Consider the following 18843-nt stretch of genomic DNA (forward strand, 5'->3'; position numbering starts at 1 on the left):
CCCGAGCAGTGGGACTCGTGCAGATGATCTGAGTGCTGGAGCCTGTTTCTTCCTGCAGGACGCAGAACTCACACTTGCCGAGGGCTGAGGCAAAGAATAAAGGGGACAGATGGGTCTCAGGGATTAAAGAAGTCTCCAGACTTAAGAGACACCCCCCAAAAATGGAGGCTGCTCGTACTTACGTCCTCTGCCGAGCTCCCCACGACACTGTTAGTGGTGTAGAAATTGTGCAATTAAAGAAAGGGAGACATAGTATCCTTCCCTTTTTTCTACAGCTCAGGTCCGGCAAAGACAGTCTGAAACTACGGCTGTGGTTACTAAGTGGGGTGGTCAAAGGCTGAGACTCAGAATTTCCAGTTGACATTACAGCCTCAGCCCAGACATCTGGCAGTGAGTGGCAGCATTCCACAGGCGGGCTCCGGGTGGTGGCTGGGCGCGGCCAGGGAGCCCTGGGAGGGACCCAGAGCCAGGCGGAGCCCAGAGGAGAAGGGGTGGGGCCTGAGGCCCCACTTTCGCCACCACAGCCAACACCCAGCCCCAAGGACCTGGCTTCTTGTGTGGGAGCCAGTTTTGTGGGATCTCCCGAGTAGAAGGAAGGTCGACTTGTAGATCTTCATTTCCCTGGGAAAGACAATCGAGAGAACAAGATGGCCTGGTGGAAAGCCTGGGTAAGTGGGGAGCAAGCCGCGGCGGGCTGTGGGGTTCCTGCAGAGTGCTGGTGGAGAGAGGCATGCTATCTGCTGGCCAAGCACCAGACTACCCACTGAGGGGGGGAAGAGAGAAGAAACCGTCCCAGCCCTAGAGGCGCTCACAGCTAGTGAGACAGATAAAGGAAACTTTTCTTCTTAAAAGATTTTTTTTTTAATTTATTCATCTGAAAGAGAGACAGAGAAAACACAAGCAGGGGGAGAGGCAAGGGGGAGAGAGAAGCCGACTCTCCAGTGAGCTGGGAGCCCAAGGCAGGGCTCAATCCAAGGACTGGGAGACCATGACCTGAGCCAAAGGCAGACACTTAACCAGCTGAGCCACCCAGGCACCCCCAGATAAAGGAACCTTGAGATGCACCTAAGGAAGCTGAGGGGATGGGGAGCCCAGAGGAAGAGCCGCAACAGGAAGTGTTAGGCTGCTCAAAGCTAGGGGGTGTCATATTTGAGTGAGATGTGCATGTATGTGGTATGTGTGCACACACATGTGTTTGAGGAGAATCAGGCAGATTATTCCTTGCAGAGGGAAAAGTATGTGCAAAGGCCCGGGGGCGATGGGGGTAGGGAAGCTTGGCTTTGGAGGGAAGTAGCTCATCATGGCCTGAGGACCCTCTGGGGGGTGGGGTGGGCAGAGGAATCAGGGGAGATAGACCTACAGAAGCAGGCAGGACAGCTCCTACAAAGCCTCACATGGCAGGATAAGGGGCTTGGGCTTTACCTTAAGAGCAGTGGGGAGCCATTGAAGGCACTTGAGCTGGTGAGCAACACAATCAAATCGGCTGATGGTGGAGATCTCATCGATGCCCACAACTTAGGACATGGGAGGGCAGGCAGTCTTCTAGGAATCCATGGTGTTTATTCAACAAGATTGAGGAGAAAGGAGGGAGGGCAAGAGGACCTGGCCTACAGAGGCCTTGAGTGTCTGAAACCTATGCTTTATAGAGTTCTGGAGGACTGTCCCCAAGTCTCCCACCTCACAGCTGAACTACCAGATTCTTGGGAGTGTTTCATCTGGGTTTGAGTCGAGGCCATCTCGTCCTCATGAGCTAAAGACACAAAGATGACAAGTCGATGACATCTTCTGGCCAGGCACAACTCCTTCATTTCATCCCCCAGGCAGCCCAGGACATCAGGACTGCTCTTCCCTTTTCATGGATGAGGACACTGAGTCTCAGAGACACCAAGTGACCTCTGGGTCCCACAGCAAGCAGTCAGGGGTATCTCTACCCCCGCCTCCAGGCACTCTGTGAGCCACAGTGGATGACCCAGCCTTATCCTGCTTCAGGAAATCTCTTTGTCACAAATGGCACAACCCAGGGGCTGATGGGTTCAGACATGCCAGGCCTGGACAGTCAGGACAGAGAGGCAGCTAGGGACAGGGACAGGCTGCTGCCCTGGATGGCCTGATTCTGGGCCTTGCTCCCAGAGGACCAGGGGCCCCACCCAGCCAGGCAGGGAGAAGCCTCCTTGCAGGGACCTGGCCCACCTGGCAGGTTAATGGTGACCCTCACCGAGCACCTACTGTGCGCCAGACATTCCTCTAAGCATCTCACTTCTAAGTGTCTTGCTTAAGCCTTGGAATACCTCTACAACATGGACGAGAGTGTCTTTATTCACAGATGAAGAACGGAAGCACAAGGAGCCTCAGCAGATGCCCAGGGTTGCTGAACGAGCAAGTGGTAGAGTCTGGGTTAGAATCAGAGCAGCCCAATTCCAGAGCCCAGACTGGGGGCCTTGGCAGCCTACAGCCTACGGGAGAGCTGGCTTGGGGCAGTAAGACCACAGGCAGAGCCCGCCTGTGACTGGCTAAGGACCAGATGTCCTTCGGCCCCCAGCCTGACCAGGACCAGGACTAGGGGTGTTGAGGGGTGAGGGTATGAAAGATCAGCTAGAGGGACCTGTCTGTGCCTCTCTTACGGAAATGAAGTTCTGTGTCACAGGTTCCCCAGGGCAGCCTCGTGACGGGGGAAGGCAAAGGTGGGGCAGCTCCTCAGAACCGAGCTCTCACAGACAGAGTCACGGGCAGGACTGAGTCACCTTCTCAGTGAAAATATTCCTGTCTGGACAAGCCAGTCTGGGCATGGGGCCCCAGCAGGTTCTCTAAAGGCGGGGCCTTTCAGATAGTTAGATCTGGTGCCCTACCCCCCACCCTGCTGATGTTCAGGGGTCTGATTCCAGACAATTGTACTTTTTAATCCCCTAAAATCACAGAGAAGGAAGAGAGACTGAGGCTCCTCAATGCCTCAAAAATCACAACCCTCTGGGAAGTGGGTTGACAACCGTTCCCCCCAGAGCCGACCTCGGACCCACTAAAGGGGCTGCTCCCAGGGACTCAGTCCCATGGTCTGGCCAGTCTCTGCTGCCCAGAACCACGTGTTGGCCTGGGGACAGGGAGACAGCCCCTCACGGGTGGTCCCCAGACCTCGCGCTCCCTCCCAGATCACCTGGATTCCTGTGGACAAAGCTTCCTTCAGTAAAGATTTCCGGGAAAATTCCCTGTCCCGAAAAAGTTGAGTCATCAGTAGAGTAGGGGGAAGTAGACAGAGCTCAGCTTCTGAGTCAGGCTGTGGGTCTTGCTAGCCACATCAGCTTGACAAGCACTCTAAGCCCAGCTCCCTTGCCTGTAAAATGAGGCATTCATGGTTAGAGAGGTCCAGGAGTATGAGCACCATACTTCTGGCCCTGGAGGCATCGAACACAGAGGTCTGGCATAAAACAGCCGCTCAGTGGCTAAGGGTGGTCACGGCAGCTCCGACTCCACAAACAAGGGATACTGTGTATGAGTGCACACAACCAGGCCACCTCTGGGACCATACAGGCTCTTCTGGGTGGAATCTGCACAAGGGATTATTTCTAACACTTCTTGCTGAGAAATACGGTGCTCAAAAATGAGATAGAAAAATGTGCTAGCAGATATTTGAAATTCAAGCAAAGGGAACAGAAAGACCTTTCACCTTTTACTCAAAAGCACTATCCCTACAGATAGCCCCACAGATGGCAATCTGCCAGGCATTTTCAGGATCTAATTAGAGCTTGAAGAATAGAAGGATGGATGGATGGATGGATGGATGGATGGATGGATTAAATGTGATTAAATGAATAGCTAGACGGGTGATTATATGGATGTAAGGATGGATAGAAGCATGGACATGGTGATTAAATGAATGAATAAATGGTTGGATAGATGGATGGATGTGGCCTTTGAGTATCTGGAGGGAGAATGGATGAGTAGATGAATGAATGAGTGGGTTGGTGGGTGGGAAGGTGGGAAAGCAGATGAGTGGATGAAGGACAGACAGAAGGAGGAAGTGAATAGTTTCATGGGAGACCAAACACGGTGGGACTAAACTCCTTCCCACTGAGGAATCTCTGAGTCTTCTTCAAATTCAGTGCCCATCTCCAATCTCCCTCCACTCCTCTACCAGCCTCCTAAAAGCACATACTTAAGAAAGAGCACTTATTTTCATCCGAGAAATTCTACAGGGCACAAGGCTAAAGAGCCCTCAGGCAAGCCCTGGGATTAGAGATCTGGCTCAGATCAAGGGCCCAAGAACTTTGGTTATTGTGTTTACTTCACAATTTCCAGAGCCTCATGCCGTTCTTTCTAAACCTAACCTTCGGTCCTCCATGAGCCTGCGTACTTGCAAAGGCTCTGGGCTGTTGGGTCTCTACCTGCTTGTGAACACCCACTTCTCAGAAAGAAGGCAGCTTGACCTCAAACCACACTTCTCTTCCCAACCTTGTCTGCATACTTTGAAAGCAGCACATTCAGCTCCACGAAGCCTGTCCTTACTCGCCCATTGCCCTGTGGTTTGGGGGTATGTGGCCCTTTCCCACCGACAGGAGTGCCTGTTGGTGGTACTGGAGGGAGCTCTGGGGTGTGGGTGGGCAGGGCCTGCTGTTTGCCCTCAGATGACGCCAGCGGGGAGATGCTTGGCCTGATCCACAGCCCACACCCCAGGGCGGGAGCGGGGGCAGGAAAGATTCTGTGGCTTCTTCCTACAAGCTGCGGTTCTGGCTGGTGTCAGCCTATTAATCAAAGAGCCATTCTATGGAGGTGACATGGCAGCCACAGAGCCCAGAGGGGAAGCAGCAAACCCTCACAGCCAGGCCAGGCAGATATGGGCTCTCACAGTACTCTCACTTAATGGTAGCTTCCCTACCCAGCTGACGCCTCTGAGGGCCTGGCTTGAGTCACAGACCTCCCTGCCCACCCCACCCCAGGAGATTAGATGCAGCCTGCCTAAACCCAAGAAAGCTACCTCCCATAGGACATCCTGCCCTTTGTGTTCCTTCATAACCCCTGTACGCACACCCTGCAGTGTCCCCACCCCTTCTCCCAAGTTCCTGTTACCCTCTATGAACCTCCCGCTAGCCATGGGAATCCTATCACAAAAGATTCTGGGACAGGTCTGGCAAGGAGGCTGAGGCAGGGGAAAACTGTGGGACCCTTCTGAAGACAGCCAGGTGACCAGGAGCACACTCGTGGTCATTGTTGTGCCTTGTCACCCCAATAAAATCACTGCTGGCCTTCTCTGGGGCCAGCCCCCTCCCCTAGGACTTCCTCCCAGTGCTTCCTTCCTCCTGACACTGAAGGCTGGGCAGTGGGTCTGCACACGGACAGAGCTCCAGCCACCTTCTAGGGTCAATGTATGCCAGCTCCACAGGGCTGGCTCTGGTGCTGAAGGCTGATATTCCCCCCACTCACGGTGGCCCTGGACGCAGACGAGCTCGGTCCTGCCTCACTCCTCCTCAGAGGGGCCCTCCTTCTTCCTTGAGGCTGGAGCTGACAGGACAGGCCTCCCCTTAGCCAATGCAGCTAAGGGCCACACAGGGCCTCCACACCCACCCCCAGGCCTCCGCAGCCCCAAAGTGGAAGAGGCATAGGGCAACTCAGTGCCAAGCGGACCGAGGCACCCCTTCCTCGACACATATCTGCTGGTAACTGTCATATTCAGGAGCTACAGTCCTATCTCCCTTCATCCAAGGCAGACCATCATGGAGACCCATGCCAGGCTGGGGCAGGAGGGACCCAAGCCTCCGCCGTGATGGGCTGGTGATCTGCCTCCCACCCACCCACCCCCGCCAGCCTTCCCATTTGGAACAAGCTTGGACTCTTTTGCAGGTGGAACAGGAGGGGATTACTGTGAAGGGCAGTCCCCACTTTAACCCGGACCCCGACGCAGAGACCCTCTACAAAGCCATGAAGGGGATCGGTAAGTGGATGTCTGCCGACCTGTCCACAGGCCTCTCTGGGGTCTGGCCACTCTGCTCAAGACCGCGAGCCCCACAGCTCCGGAGGGGGGTGGCCAGGGGACCCTGGGCTCCCAAGACGGAGTCCAGCCCAGAGAAGCACATGGGTGTTCCCAGCCCAGCGCTGGTCTACACCCCGCCCCGCACAGCTGGAGAAGAGGGAGAGTAGTTGTGCCTCCCTGAGTCAGGAGGGAGGGAAGGGGTCACCATCAGCTGTGCGTGCCTGCACCTCCTTGTGTCGGCAACTGTACCCCACCTGTCAGAGCTTTCGCACTCAGAATGGCCTCGGGAACCCTGGACCTGTAGGGCCGAGCTGGACTTCCCCACTCAGCTCGGGCTGGGCACTGGCAGCCTCTTTCCAGTGTTTAGGACGCACATCCCTGAAGCAAGCAAGGGGTTGCCCTCCTTCCTAGATGAACCTTGACGGCACGTTCATGACCTCTGTTTCCTGAGAGATCTCTGCTGTTACCCCCACTTCCCAAAGGAGAGAGCAGATGCTCTGGGCAGTGAGACAGCTGGGCCAGGACTCAGACCCAGTTTGCTGGGCCCTCAGTCCTGACTTGCCCCTGCCACCACCAGCCCGAGAGAGGACAGGGTAGAAGGTCCTCCTATCTGAGCACCAAAGGCCCCGGAGCATGTCCAGGGCAGATCAGATGATCAGAGGGACCTCAGCACTACCACTCTGAGACTGGCCTCAGGCAGCACCCCAACACCTTGTGGGTGGGAGGCAGGGGAGGGAGGGATGTATTTTTGCTTGGGTGTTCTATCTACACCATGAACATTGTCAGTTCTGGGAGCTATCCATGCGTTGTGCGCCCACTGCTTGGCCACCCAGCAGCTTCTCGCCCTCCTCCTCAGCCCCCTTGGGGGCCATAGGAATGTTCACACTGTGCACCCCTGCAGGGACCAATGAGCAGGCCATCATCGATGTGCTCACGAAGAGAAGCAACGCTCAGCGGCAGCAAATTGCCAAGTCCTTCAAGGCGCAATTTGGCAAGGTAAAAGGAGGACAGGAGGCTTTCCTTGGGAAGCTAGGGGGGCTGCTGGGGCCAGAGACCGCCTGGCAGGCAGCTTTGTTCTGGACCAGGCCTTCGGCTAGAGACCAGCTTCTAAAAGCATGAGGCACAGAGGGCATGCTTAAACTAAAAATATTATTAATTGTGTATCTGAAGTTAAAAGGATAAAAGTTAAGAGGAGCCGGCCAGGCTACTTTCTGTCCTATGACCCGTCCACTCTCTTCTCACATTAGAGCTCCCATGTCTGTGCCTGCTCCCTCTGCCTCAGGGGAGCTCCAGGGGCAGGGAACACATGCGCTGGACCCTTTTTCTCATTTCCCTCCCTCCACGACCCTAGGATAGAGCCAGGCACTGGGGGTACTACCTCAACACAGAAACAAATGCACACATAGCCTCGGCTTCCAGAAGCTTCTGTCGCTGCATCTCCTTAGTTTGGAGATTGAACGTCAGAAGGTGAATGATGAAGCCCAAACATTCCAAGGGGTGTCAATGCGCGTCTTTCTTTCTTCCTGTCTTCCTTCCTTCCCTTTCTTTCTTTTTTTTTTTTTTTCTTGATTTCTTTCTCTTAACTTTCACAACTGTGCATTATTTCCTACATTCATCATTAGGGAAATTCATGCTCTAAGAATAAGCTCTACCAAGATCCCAGAGCCTATAAGCAAGAAGGTTGGGATTTAAATCCAGGTCCAACAAGGCCCTTGGTCCTTGGCTATACTGTGCAGATCAGCAGGGTATGGCCTTGTGGCTCCTTGTGGAGACTGGTGCCCTTAGAAGCAGACCCACATGAAATGGATTCCTTAATTCATTCCTGAATTTATTGAGTGCCCACGGGCTATGACGGGATTTGATGGTGAGCAATGACAAACACTTATTTCGGGCTTATAATGTGCCCAGCCTGGCCATGAGAGCTGAGTCGAGCCACGCACATCTCTCCACCAGTCCCCTAAGCAGTGGTTTAAGGCGGGAGCCACATGGTCTCCAGTTCACGGGTAAAGGTAATGCTGCTCATAGAAGCTGCACCGTTGGCCCCCGAAACCCCAGCTCTCGCTCAAAGTAGAGCCTACGAGAGGCCCTCCAGAGCCTTCAGGACTGGCTGCCACCCAGCTGCCTGCCCCTGGGAGGACAAATGTCCAGATCATTGCTCTTCCTTCTTCTCACATTAGGATCTCACTGAGACCTTGCAGTCGGAGCTGAGCGGCAAGTTCGAGAGGCTCATCGTGGCCCTCATGTACCCTCCATACAGATTCGAAGCCAAGGAGCTGCACGATGCCATGAAGGTAGCCGGGGTGGTGGGGGGTGGCAGGAATGTTACAAGGGCTGGCTGGGGCCACAGCTGGGGACGCACTCCCCTAGAGAGCCTGGCACTGGGACCTCCAAGCTCCCGGTGAACCACCCTTTGGAATGGCCCAGCCTGCCGCCCAGAAAGGCCAGCTTTTGCTGTCATGCGGCCACCAGGAAGCCAGAACCAGCACTTCTCAGGACAGGGCCACACCAGGTGTGCGGGAATGACAGGGCGACCTCTGCAGCCTCTTCCTCGTCCTCTTCCTGCAGTCACCTCTTGTGACCCCCATGGTTCCTTTAGCACTCGCAGAGAATGAGGAGGGAGTCAGGGCCCAGCGACTATAATCATCGCCGTCGAAAGGACACTCACTGGGCGTGCACGCCTGGCCTTTCCCACCTGTTGTCTCCGATCCACCTTTGGGCTGGGCCGGCTCCTTACCCGAGGACGGTTAAGGACCCCTAGGCTCGGCGACGTGGAGTGACGTGCTAGAGACCACCCAGCGTGGAGGGCAGAGCTGAGACAGAACTCTCCCATTGCCTCCCCTGCCCGCAGGATCCGCCCCTGGAGACAAACACAGGCGACTTCCCCCAGTAACACCCTCCAGCAGAAGCCCCCATCAGAGGGGGGCAGAGCACTGACCAGTTCTTCCTGAGGCTCTTCCTGTCGCCTCTTGACAGAGGAGGGTAGGGACAGTGCAGGCAAGCCCGGGTAGGGACAGAAGAGGCAAGCCCGGCGGAGCTCTCCAGCAGACAGAGGTTTTTGTCCACAGGGCTTGGGGACCAAAGAGGGTGTCATCATTGAAATCCTGGCTTCTCGGACCAAGACCCAGCTGCGGGAGATAATGAAGGCCTATGAGGAGGGTAAGGGAGGATACGGGGCCTGGACATAAGGGCTTGCTTGGGAATGGCCACAAGCTTTGGCAGCCTGAGAGGGGATGAGGGACAAGCAGTGCCCTGGGCCTTCACTGGAAAAGACCCTTTCTGGGCCTTTCTACACGTGGGTGCTGAGCACCTGCTGTGTGCTCAGTCCTGTGATCTGATAGTCTCTATGCCTCCTGAAGCCCGCAAGCTGCAGGGGGAGGGATATGTACCCCTAAACTCTCTGCCCCTCCGAGGGCATGGCACTGTGGGTCTCAGGCTGTGTCAGCCCTGGATGGGGCTGGCTCCTTCCTGGCCAGGCACAGGTTGCCCCTGGGGAAGGGGCAGGGCCCTGCTGCAGTGTGGGCTATGGACCACAGGCTGTTGTGGAGCCTTCAGGATGCAAGCTGACCAGAGGCCAGCCTGGCATCCATGTGGTCTGCCCAACAGACGATCTGCCTGAAGATTCTGGCTTTGCCAAACCACAAACAAAGCGAGCTCCGTGGTCCCCTGCGGGTCTTTCAGTCTGACCTCGCTCTGTGCTTCGATCTATGCTGGCAGCCTGTGTTACGTTCTCCTTCTGAATGACCGCCAGGTGGTGGAGCCCCTGCCACTCAGACCCCCGGTCGGTGTGTCCATTCCGATGACTCGCCCCTACCAGACGGCTTGAACTGGGAGAAGTGTGGGAAACCCGGGCTGGAAGGAGGGAAGCCAGTCCATGCCTTGTGGTCTTGTTTCCCCCGCAGACTATGGGTCCAGCCTGGAGGAAGATATCCGAGGAGACACCAGCGGCTACCTGGAGAGGATCCTGGTGTGCCTCCTACAGGTATCGGAGTCCAGGCTCCTGGGAGTCCCATGCCTGAAGGACCCCAACAGCTGGGCTCCAAGGATCAGTCCTTGGGGAGAGCTGCTGGGGTGGGTGAGGTCAGGGCCTGGGTAGAGGGTCAGTGACCGGGCTCCTTGGATAGCTCTCAGCGTGGCTGGAGGATTCTCACCACCACATGTCACTGACCCAGCCACAAGGGGACATCCCAGAACCAGGAGGAGACTACCCTGTCACCCAGCAGGTCCTACCCACCATGCCCCATGCCTGGCACTCTGCTCATCTCAGCTCACTGAATCCCCCGGCTCCCTACGAGGCATCCCTTACTACTGTCACTTTATAGATAACAAAATCTGGCCCTGGAGAGGGTAACTAACCAGTTAAACTCCCCATGGCCAAAAAGCAGTAGAGCCTTGCCTGCCCTCCTGCCAGGCTTTCCCCTCTGCCCCTGTCAATCTGCTGGGTTAGCCTGCCTTACATGCCTCCCCTTCCGTTCCTAGGGCAGCAGGGATGATGTGAGTGGCTTTGTGGACCCAGGACAGGCCGTCCAAGATGCACAGGTGAGGCTACATACATACACTCTCAGCAGCTACCTCGCCGTGGGCCACCTGCCCCATCTGCTGGGGGCTGATGGCTGAAAGCCCTACACAGCCCCTCTGTCCATGCGGGCTTTCTTTGACACTAGGCTAGGCTGGGACCCAGCTCAGCTCTCTGCAGAACTTTACCCTCTGGGGTTCCAGAAGGAAAGTGAGAGTGTTTGGAGAGAGTCAGGAACAGGGAGGGAGTGACTTGGGAGGGCTCCACTGAAGCGCTGTTCTAGCAGGAACAGCCCACGAACCTGGGGACCAGACGGGACTATTCAGATCACTATACTTTGGTCTGCTGGCAGAGTGCTAGAGCTGCACAGCAGCAGAGCAAAGCCCCAGGGGGAGGCAGGGGAGTTCCCAGAGCAGCTTCTGGCCCCATACCCAGAAGGGATTTTAGCATCTCAGGGATAGCAAGAGAAGAGAATTCTGACCTGGTAGGTAGATGGGGGCTGACCATCACCTCCTTGCTCTCCTTCACTGGCTTCTTGTGGCTGCCCAAATGCTAGGATCTGTATGCGGCGGGCGAGAAGATTCATGGGACGGATGAGATGAAATTCATCACCATCCTGTGCACGCGCAGTGCCACACACCTGATGAGAGGTACCAGGGTGGGGGAGGCACTGTCGGGCTCCAGCTGGGGGCCCTGGCCACACAGCCCGTCCCTTCATGCAAGCCATCCAGTGTACGTCCTCATCTGCTAGCGATGCTGGGGAGAGAGCCAGGGAGACTTGGACCCTTTCCCGGGCAACCAAGTGGAGATCCGGGGTGACACATGGATGTGCAATCTCGGATCTGAGATGCTGGGGGTGTCGCCCTGAGATCTGCATATCCCACAAGAGAAGTCGTCTCTCTGCAGTGTTCGAGGAATATGAGAAAATTGCCGGCAAGAGCATTGAGGACAGCATCCAGAGTGAGACCCATGGTTCCTTGGAGGAGGCCATGCTCACAGTGGGTAAGACATAGGGCTTGGCACTCAGACCCACAGGTGTCCACAGCCACTGGGCTCAGCAGGGGGGCAGCGCCCAGGGTGGCAAGAGCAAATGAGTGGGTCCCTATGTCCACTTTCCATAGACCCTCTCCCCCTCCCCGCCTCCAGGCCAGACACGCATGTACCCTTCAGCCCAGGACCCTGGGACTATCCTGCCCTCATGTCTTCAGTGAGCCGGGTCCTGCCCCCATAACCCCTGTGCTGTTTGCATGTGCAAGCATGAGTGTGAGCATGGTGCAGGTGAGAACACGTGAGGATGTGAACGTGTGAGCGCACTTGCAGGATTATGCCCAACCCAGGGCCTGTGCTCACCCACGGTGGCCACACAGGGAACATCCTGGCTCTGATCATAAAGCCCTAAAGAAAGTCACCTGTCTGGACCTTAGCCAAGGTGCTGGTCTCTGCCTCGGAGGCTCACTAAAGAAATGATGATGTGTAGTTGGAGTCCAGACTCAATGATTGATAGTCTGATGCTGGGCAGCACCGAGAACCTTCCCTCCAGCATGATGTCAGGTCTACTTAGGAGGACCTGTTCCAGACAAAACCAAGACCACCATGAAAGAAGTCATTGCACAGTGAGGAGCGGGGACCCAGAGGCAGGGAGACTTTCCTCTCCTCCCATCCATGATGGAGCCAAGGACAGGGCCCCAGAGTTAGGGTGCTCCCCTCCACACAGGGCTCTCCCCATTTTGTGGTGGGCAGCCCGGGGAGATCCACATGTCCAGGTCTTTCAGAGTGGACTGGGACATCTGACCATCCCCGGCAGGCTTTGGCTGCTGTGATAAAAACCATCTATATTGAAGCAGCTCAGCGTCCCCCTGCCCCAGGATCAGCAAGTCAGCCCCTGCACTGAATTTAACAACCTCCTGAATAAATCTTCCAGAGAGGAAAAGCAAAGGTGCATAGTGCCATCCTGCCCCGGGCGCTTCCTACCCCCTTGCCCTTGAACACTCCCACAATTCACACCACAGACGAGGACAGTGCAGAGCAGGCAAGTCAAAGAATGAAGTCATACCATGCCATCAGGGAAGAGCCAAACACCTGCCTCCTTCACACAAAGCCCACGCTCTTTCTGCTGCCCTGAGCTTAAGTGCCGAGCTCCCTGACCCAGGTGCCGAGCCTCTGAAGAAGCATCTGTGAAAGCAAACAGGGGCCCACTCTCTGGGCCAGATGTCTCTGGGTGCCCCAGTGCTCCAGGGCTGTGCCCCACTGTCACGTGGAAACTCAAACACAGAAACCTTCCTGATAAGTGGCGGTGTAAAGTGGGCACCCTGAGTCCCATGGAGTGGCTGGGTGCCTGGCAAAGCTGGTTCTGGAGTGTAAGAGCCCAGGGGTGGGGCTGGACAGAGCCATGCTCAGAGCGACCAGCCGCGCAGACCCCAGGACATTTTCACCTCACCCTCTGCCTGCCCAATCTGTGCCTTTAGACCTGTGCCCAGTGACCTAGGCTTCCTTCCCTGTCCTACCCCACCCAATGCCAAGCCTCTCATTTTGGAACTAGGCAACACATAAATAAATAGGCCAAAAACTTCATGACACTCACCCTTAAGATCCAAGGCAAGACATAAATAAATACACACACACCAATGCCACCTACAACTTCAAGTTTTAACAGAGCTTTCCTGTTTGCCAGTGAAATGCACCCAGAACCTGCACAGCTACTTCGCAGAGCGACTTTACAACGCCCTGAAGGTAACTCTTCGTCTTTGGTGCCCCTTGTTCTCAGGCTACTCAGCGGCCACTGCCAAGCCAAGGCGCTCAGAGCCACTGCTGCTTTCGACACCTGTGTCTTCTCTAATTCCAGCCTCTTGTGATCAGAATGCTATAGCTCTCAAAGGGTAAACTGAGTCTGGGGAGGGGAATCCCCAACTCCCAAAGGCTGAATTTGAGCAGGTGTTTTCACAGGTGTGCATTACATCGACTCCTTGCAGCAATCCTGGGAGACCTAGGTCATAACTGTAGTGCTAGAGGTGGTGAAACCAAGGTTTGGGTCAAGGTCACACAGCTGGTGACTGGCAGAACCAGTCCAGCCTCCTGTAGTAGGTGGAGTTTCTGGCACCTGGAACCAAACTGGAAGGTAGAGGAATTCCCTGAGGCTGAAGTCAGTGCCCACTTAACACCTCTGGAAGTGAGAACCCCAAGTGCTCTGGCCAGGAAGTGATAGGGAGCATGGAGTTCCCTTGGCCTAACCTGAGTTAGTTAGAGTGCCGTCTAACCTGAGACTAGTCAAAGATGGACGTAGGCAGAAAGGTCCTGCTTGAGAATTGGCCTGGTAAGCTGAATTTCCTGGCATTGCTCCTCTCGGAAGAAGTCTTACTTTTAGAGCAGTGAGTATTCTGTGTCTAGAAGCTGATGTGGCAAACCAAACACACACGTCACTTTGAAGCATTGGGCTCCCAATAAAGACACACAAGGGTGAGGGAGAAGAGATGAAGGGAACAGAAACTCTGAGTCACTGAAGCACCCCTCGCAGTGCTTTGGCCCCTGAAGCAGAGGCTCATTCCCGCATCTCTGGGCCCCTGTGAAATCCCCCTGGCCCTAGGGCACAGGTCGGTCCATCATCACAGAGCTGCATCAGAAATACGGGCAGTGACTGTTGACTACTGTGTCTTGTCCAGGGAGCAGGGACGAGCGACGGGACCCTCATAAGAAACATCGTTTCGAGAAGTGAGATTGACTTAAATCTCATCAAGTGTCAGTTCACAAAGATGTACGGCAAGACCCTCAGCAGCATGATTGTGGTAAGTCAGGGTCCCCAACTCTACCCCCGGTTTGAAGCAGACATTACTGGGGGACCTGGATACTGGGACTAGAGTCCTACGTAACATGTGTCCATCCCTTCCCTGTGAGAGTCACGCCCGTGCATTCATAGCCACACAGTATGTATAGAGCTCAGCAAGGGGGTCAGTGTGGCTAGGGCCTGGAGGGGGCTTGGGGGGACGCACAGGGACCAGACCATGGAAACCCCTGTACTTGACCCCCAGAGTTGGCTTTGCATTCGAGTTACGCTTGCTCCTTTGGAAAGGACACAATGAACCCTTGCCAAGGAGACCATATCTGAATGTCAATGACAGTGAATAGTTCAGTAGGAATCAGGCAGCAGCCTTTAAAATCCAGACTGAAGTAGCCCTTCAGCAAAATCATGAAGCAGCACAATTTTAAGGAGACAAATCAGATGGGTTCCAGCAGGTTACCTAACTAGATGCCAGTCAGGGAACGTTCTAGAGCTGAGAAAACACACAGTGATCCTCACACCATCACAAGGCCATACTGTTGAGAGAAATAGTTCTTCTAGAAATTAATGCAAATGAGGCCTTGACCATATCATTAAGAGAAGTCGAACCTCGAGAAGTACATCCCTGAGTCTTCATTGACCCTTAGGTCATGTCTGGTTACTCTACAAATGTCTGTTGTCAGCCTCAATTTCCAATAAACACATAACTCACAATATGTTAAAAAGACATTTCTCCCTAAAGACATTTCAGAAAGGGGTAATGGGTAGGTGGGAGTGAGGGACGGTAGAATTCTCTTTGTTTTGTTTTTGGCTTTCCAGCCACTCTGGTCAAAAGACAGGAGGGCTATCCGTAGACCAGCCCAAGCTGCTGATGGTTTTCCCAACACCCAGTTCCGGCAGAGAGTTAGGAATTTTTTCACCCATCCGTGGCTCCTGTGGCCATCACGGAGATTCCTCTACCTTCCCACCACCACAGTTGGATAGAGGCACAGTCAGACTTTAGAAGAACAACCACACTGAGACAGAAGGGTCACTTGGATCCGTCCAGGATCCAAGTGGTGGAGTGGATCCAATCATGGTGAAGAAAGGCTTAGCAGGCTATTTAGCACATGATCAGTATAATTGATAATGGAGTCCCCTGTCTAGACACACAAGAAGCCCACCCTCTTTAGGTTTTGCCTACAGGTGCCGCTTAAGAAAACGGAGTTGGAATTGTGACTTATATGGCCAAATACTTCCTTTTTAGTATAGACCACTCTCTTTAGATGTCATCAAAGCAAAAATGATTTCCAACAGTGATACCAGCATTCAAAACTCCTGCATTGAAATTCATATGGAAAATTTATAAAAGCCCTATGTATAATTTTATACCCACGCTTTTGTTTAAGATTTTTTTTATTTATTCATTTGACAGACAGAGATCACAAGTAGGCAGAGAGGCAGGCAGAGAGAGAGAAGGAGGCAGGCTCCCTGCTGAGCAGAGAGCCTGATGCGGGACTCGATCCCAGGACCCTGGGATCATGACCTGAGCCGAAGACAGAGGCTTCAACCCACCAAGCCACCAGGCGCCCCTATACCCACGCTTTTAAAAATATAGACAAGATGAATAGTTTTCTAAAAAAACACAAAACAACACAGGAAAAAAAATACCGTATTACAACATTGTGGAAAGAAAGCAAGGAAGGAAGGAAGGAGGGAGGGAAGAAAAGGATAAATTTAAAATGTGGTTGAAAATCTACCAGAATATTTCAGGCCCAAATGATTGCACAAGCAAATTTGACTAAAAGTTAAGGACTAGGTGATTCCCATGAGGCATAAACAGCTACGGCACATAGAACAGGAGAACCAGCCCAGCACCATCACTTGCCATGTGGCCTTGATGAATACCACAGCCTCTTGCTCCCATTTTCCTCAAGCGCCGAAGAAGGGAGCTGGGGGATATGTCCTCCTCTGTTTCCCCTGGCTCAGTGTGCAGACTTTAAACCAATCAGACCTATCAGGACCTGCCTGACAGCAAGGGGGCATGGTAGACCAGAGAAACGGGGTTCAGCCATGGCCACGTGGGGTCAATCCTACTGGGAGACAGACGCCGCTTGACCCCGACGTGAGCCAGCCACTGTGCGGGCAAGCCCATGCTTCTCCTGCTGTTTGCGCCTCACCACATCTCAGCAAGGCTCATATCAGCACCAGTGTCATCTGACAGACAAGGAGAAGTCTCAAGGTGGTGACAGGACTCGTCCCAGCCGTGGGGTCAGGGCGTGGTCCAGGTTCTGCGTGGACCCAAAGCCGGGCTCTGCCCACTGCACCCTCTGCCTCCACTGGGCACCCCGCAGTTCCCACCTGCAGTGGGAGGTGTTGAGTAAATGACCGGTCACGTCAAATAAACAAATAGTTAGACACTTTGGGGTCCTGAATGGAATAAGGGGCAGAGCCCTGGGGCAGCCAGTGGGGCTGGGGGCCGTCAAAATGCCTTCCTTGCTCCAGAGCAGAGCTGTGTCTGTGACCCATTTCCTACATGAAGCTGCCTGGTAGTTAGTAAGACAATCAAAAGGCGATACAAAGAAGTATCCCCAGATGGCAAACAAGGAAAGACAGGAGGCATCGTGTGGGCCTGCAGCGTAGGAACTACAGAGGGACGTGCCAGGCCTCGCCCCAAGGAGCAGGACTGTTGTAATAACCACAACTGGCAAATACCTTTTGTGACTCCCTGTCCCTCCTGTCCTCAGGGAGACACCAGTGGCGACTACAAGAATGCCCTGCTGAACTTGGTGGGCAGCGACTCCTGAAGGCCCAGGATAGAGCAAAGGCCAAGAAGCTGGAGCCACCAGACCCTGCCTGCTCAACCTTGGCCGTGCAATGGGGGGGATGGGGGGGTAGGGACCCCCAACTTGCCTTTCAGTCTTCTATCTCCCAGCTTCTGGTGCTTTCAAGTCAGGTCCAGGTATGAGCGCAGGGCCAACCCTAGCATCATCTGGCCAGATAAACACTTCGGCACAAGAGGCTGTTTCTTCTTCCCTACCCATGAGTTTTCTTGAGCTCGACTGGTCACAAAGTGACCTGGGCCCCACTCACACAGATACCTAGTCCCACACCATCTACTAAATCAGGACCTGCAGAGAAAAGACCAGAGGATAAGGAATTTTAGCAAGCATCTTAGCAGATGAGCCTCCCTGAAAGGTCACAGGGAGGCTAGGAGAACTCCTATGTTTCAGGGCACACACATGTGAGCCGCCAAGAAAGAAACACAGGCATTCCGGCCGACTGGGATGCCACTAATATCCGTTCATCTAAAAACATTAGGCTATAGGCAGAATGAAAATTCTCTACCTACAGAGAAAGCTGCACATCAATGTCCCAACCCAAGGGCACTAAGCTCTAAGGAGCCCAGGCTTACCCAGTCCTTGCTCAGCGGAGCTGCTTTTTCCTTCCCTGACACAAGCATGGAGCATTTCTTATTCCGACCCGATGCCAAGATGCAGAGATGCCTCTGCTGGTCTTTCCAGAATAATAAATCTTGTACACTTGAAGCTAAGTGCCTTTGGATTTCTAGAAGTGATCAGAGCAGGACCAATTTAATTTGTCAGTGTTCATAAAAGAAATGTTATTATAAAGAGCTTCGCGGTGGGGGGGGGGGGGGGGGATGAATCAAACCTGAGCACACAGGTGGACATTTCCCCATGGGGACACACTGATCAGACTGTGCCCTCTGTACCCTGGGGACAATCGAGTAAATGAGGATCCTTCCTATCGCCTAAATCCTGATCTCTCAGATGTGGGGCGTGGGGGGTAAAAAGTCTTGTGCTCCTATTCCAACCCGTGGCTTGCTTGTTTCATGGCTTCCATCCAGGGGGTTCCAGATGTCCTCGACTGCCCCCCAGGAATGGGGACTCCCAGCCTCCTTGGACAGCCCCGTCTTCTTCCAGCAGGAATGATCAACAGAGCTCTTCCTTTAACTGAGCCAAACCCTGCCCCACACAGCCTCTGATCTCGAGTCTCCATCTAGGGCCACAGGGCCTATCTTTTCCCATCCTCCCCGCCTATCCGAAGACGACCCATAGACTCCACTAAGACATCTTCTGTCAAAGCTCAACTTCCCCGGTCCCTTAACTGTCCCTCCCAGAGCCTGGTTTGGGGCTACATCCTCTGAATATGTTCTAGTTTGCAAACTCCCTCTTGAAGTATGACCCTGAGGAGTCAGGCAGATCCGAGAGATGGCACAGCAGGCCCACTGAGCTCACACAGGTGAAAAGTAGGCTCCAGTTCTGCCCTGTGCTGGCTGTGTGACTCTGACCTAATCACTTCCTCTCTTCCTCTGAGCTCAGTTCCCTCAACTGTCAACGCAGGAATTCAGTCCCTGTTACTTGCTGCATTTCAAACCACCCTACAGTTGGTATAAAACCATCATTTTACGATGGTCATGGGTTCTGCAGGTTGGAAATTCAGCCAGGGCCCAGCGCAGATAGCTCAACTCTTCTACAGCAAGTCTGGGGGCTCTATGGGGAAGACCCGAAGAGTTGGTAGAACTCTAAGGCAGGATCCTGAAGTCATCTGGAAGCTTCTTTCCCTAAGGGCTAGAAGGCTAGGCTCAGCTGGAACTGT

At 54.1% G+C, this 18843-nt stretch overlaps 1 protein-coding gene across 1 annotated transcript; it reads left to right on the top strand.

Annotated features, from left to right (window-relative positions):
* Window positions 1–512: 512 nt before the first annotated feature.
* Window positions 513–17771, top strand: LOC131828730 (annexin A8). Its single transcript, XM_059169677.1, has 12 exons — window positions 513–668; window positions 5830–5920; window positions 6861–6955; window positions 8137–8250; window positions 9025–9115; window positions 9859–9938; window positions 10436–10495; window positions 11029–11122; window positions 11379–11474; window positions 13144–13202; window positions 14129–14251; window positions 16971–17771. The coding sequence occupies exons 1-12, from the start codon at window positions 648–650 to the stop codon at window positions 17028–17030; spliced, it is 984 nt and encodes a 327-aa protein (XP_059025660.1). The 5' UTR covers window positions 513–647; the 3' UTR covers window positions 17031–17771.
* Window positions 17772–18843: the final 1072 nt, after the last annotated feature.

This window comes from Mustela lutreola, chromosome 4, assembly GCF_030435805.1.
Source record: "Mustela lutreola isolate mMusLut2 chromosome 4, mMusLut2.pri, whole genome shotgun sequence".
NCBI classification, from domain to species: domain Eukaryota; kingdom Metazoa; phylum Chordata; class Mammalia; order Carnivora; family Mustelidae; genus Mustela; species Mustela lutreola.

Excerpts from the sequence above, each read along its gene's own strand:
- LOC131828730 (XM_059169677.1), top strand. The coding sequence starts at position 648 with ATGGCCTGGTGGAAAGCCTGG. Across the intron at positions 6,956-8,136 it reads TCAAGGCGCAATTTGGCAAG|GATCTCACTGAGACCTTGCA; the intron begins GTAAAAGGAGGA and ends TTCTCACATTAG. Across the intron at positions 8,251-9,024 it reads AGCTGCACGATGCCATGAAG|GGCTTGGGGACCAAAGAGGG; the intron begins GTAGCCGGGGTG and ends TTTTGTCCACAG.